At 35.9% G+C, this 1,979-nt stretch overlaps 1 protein-coding gene across 1 annotated transcript in view; it reads left to right on the top strand.

Annotated features, from left to right (window-relative positions):
• Positions 907-1,979, top strand: part of LOC107611500 (thaumatin-like protein) — a 1,252-nt gene continuing 179 nt past the window's right edge. Inside the window, exons 1-2 of the mRNA XM_021108338.1 lie at positions 907-1,218; positions 1,322-1,977. Of these exons, the coding sequence (XP_020963997.1) occupies positions 1,415-1,977 (563 nt within the window). The 5' untranslated portion in view covers positions 907-1,218; positions 1,322-1,414. The remainder of the gene's footprint in view (positions 1,219-1,321; positions 1,978-1,979) is intronic.

Genomic DNA, 1,979 nt, shown 5'->3' with positions numbered 1-1,979 from the left:
TATATATATATTGTAAAACAGTTTTTTTATTAAATATGTATCCAAACATACCTAAGGCATACCTGTATCCGTATGCCTGTATGGCAACTCAGCAATTGAGATGATTCACCAATTTGTTTTCCCCTTTAAAAAGAAAAAAATGTTCAATTATTTATATTTCTGGCTAGTATCTAACCACTACATTCTAATCTTATTAGCATAAACTTGACTAATCTGACTTGAATTGATAGAAATCTCATGAAAGGTATACAAATATTCTAGCAGTAAGATTTTTCATTTTTGGCATTCGAATCTAATTAATCAAGAGATCAAAATAATTTATAGATTTTACTGATTCTATGTTGGTACAGTTAATTATTCACCGTAGATACTCCCATGATAGTACTTTTACATAAAGATAACATTATGAATCTTTAGATAATTTGATATATTTGGTTGAATCATCTAACAATTCACAATGAAGATCTCCCATTATTCATTTCCATCTTTGAAGATTAGAACTAAAAAAACTTAGAACTAAAAAATCACCAAAAGAGTAGTAACTATACGTCTTCTATGCCATATTCCTAATACTCAACAACGAGTAAATGAAACTAGAATACATCATATTAGAAATATAAGTAGTAAAAATTTCCTATATTTAGTGGTAATTAAGAAAATTATTAGGAGGATGTACAAGAAAAATTTATCATTTTCTTAATATAGGCCCATATTAATCATCCATATATATATAACCTACCTCTTCCTACCTGTAGACTTTTGGCAACAGAAAGATTAACGTTATTATTCAAGACAAAATAGCCCAAAAATATATGACATGCATGTAGTCAAGGGTTCATAATCAGTTGGGTGAACTTTTATAGATTCTCTTTTAGTTCCCAGCTCAATGACTTGGTCTCCTTTTCTTTAATTTCAGTTAAGAAAATTTCGGACAATGTAGAATCTGAATTAAAAAAGTGCTGGGAACATGTTGATTCTTTCAATTGCCAAGCTTGACAGTTGTCATGTCGTCAAGAAAACTTGGCCCTATCTCTCTCATTGTAAAGATTGTGTTTGTTGAACCTCCTCATTTACCTTTGCTTATAAGTATTGCCTACTGGTTCATGCAAGTCGTGAAGTATAAAAGTATAAAATTGCAACAAATTAGAAACAACAAAAAGGCATCTCAAATGGCATTGAAACACCTCTTCTTTCTTCTCATGGTATCCTTCTCATTAGGTAATGATAATTACATATCAGTTGTTACACAACTTACTTTTCCTAGGTTTATTACAGCTTTGGTGACAATCTACCTCTTTTTTATTACCCTTTTATTTCTCAGGAGTGGACGCAACGGTTTTTATATTGCAAAATAGATGCAGGAATACAATTTGGCCTGGGATCCTAACAGCATCAGGAAAGCCACAACTCATGGATGGGGGGGGTTCAACTAAGATCTGGTCAAGCTGTAAACATCACTGCACCAAAAGCATGGTCTGGCCGGTTTTGGGGTCGACGAGGATGCTCTTTTGATAGCTCTGGTAGTGGATTGTGCGTCACCGGTGATTGCGGAGGCAAGCTCAAGTGTGATGGTGCCGGGGGCGTGCCACCAGCTTCGCTAGCAGAGTTTACCCTAGACAGCCCAGAGGGGGACTTTTATGACGTTAGCCTTGTCGATGGTTACAACATGCCAGTGTCAATCTTCCCCTCCGGAGGATCCGGTCAGTGCAAGGCTGTCACTTGCCGTTCGGATTTGAACAGAAACTGCCCAAGTGGATTGGAGTTGAGAAGAAATGGGAAAATTGTTGGTTGTAAGAGTGCATGTATGGCATTCAACAAGCCACAATATTGTTGCACTGGAGACTTTAATAGCCCAAATAAGTGCCAACCAACAAACTATTCAAAGGTGTTCAAGGCTTCTTGTCCTCAGGCTTATAGCTATGCCTATGATGATTCAACCAGCACTTTCACTTGCCAAGGAGCTGACTATTTAATTAGGT

Source organism: Arachis ipaensis, chromosome B08 (assembly GCF_000816755.2).
Source record: "Arachis ipaensis cultivar K30076 chromosome B08, Araip1.1, whole genome shotgun sequence".
Taxonomy (NCBI): Eukaryota; Viridiplantae; Streptophyta; class Magnoliopsida; order Fabales; family Fabaceae; genus Arachis; species Arachis ipaensis.
Note: the sequence above shows the minus strand (reverse complement) of the source record. Positions and strands in the feature narration are given on the sequence as shown.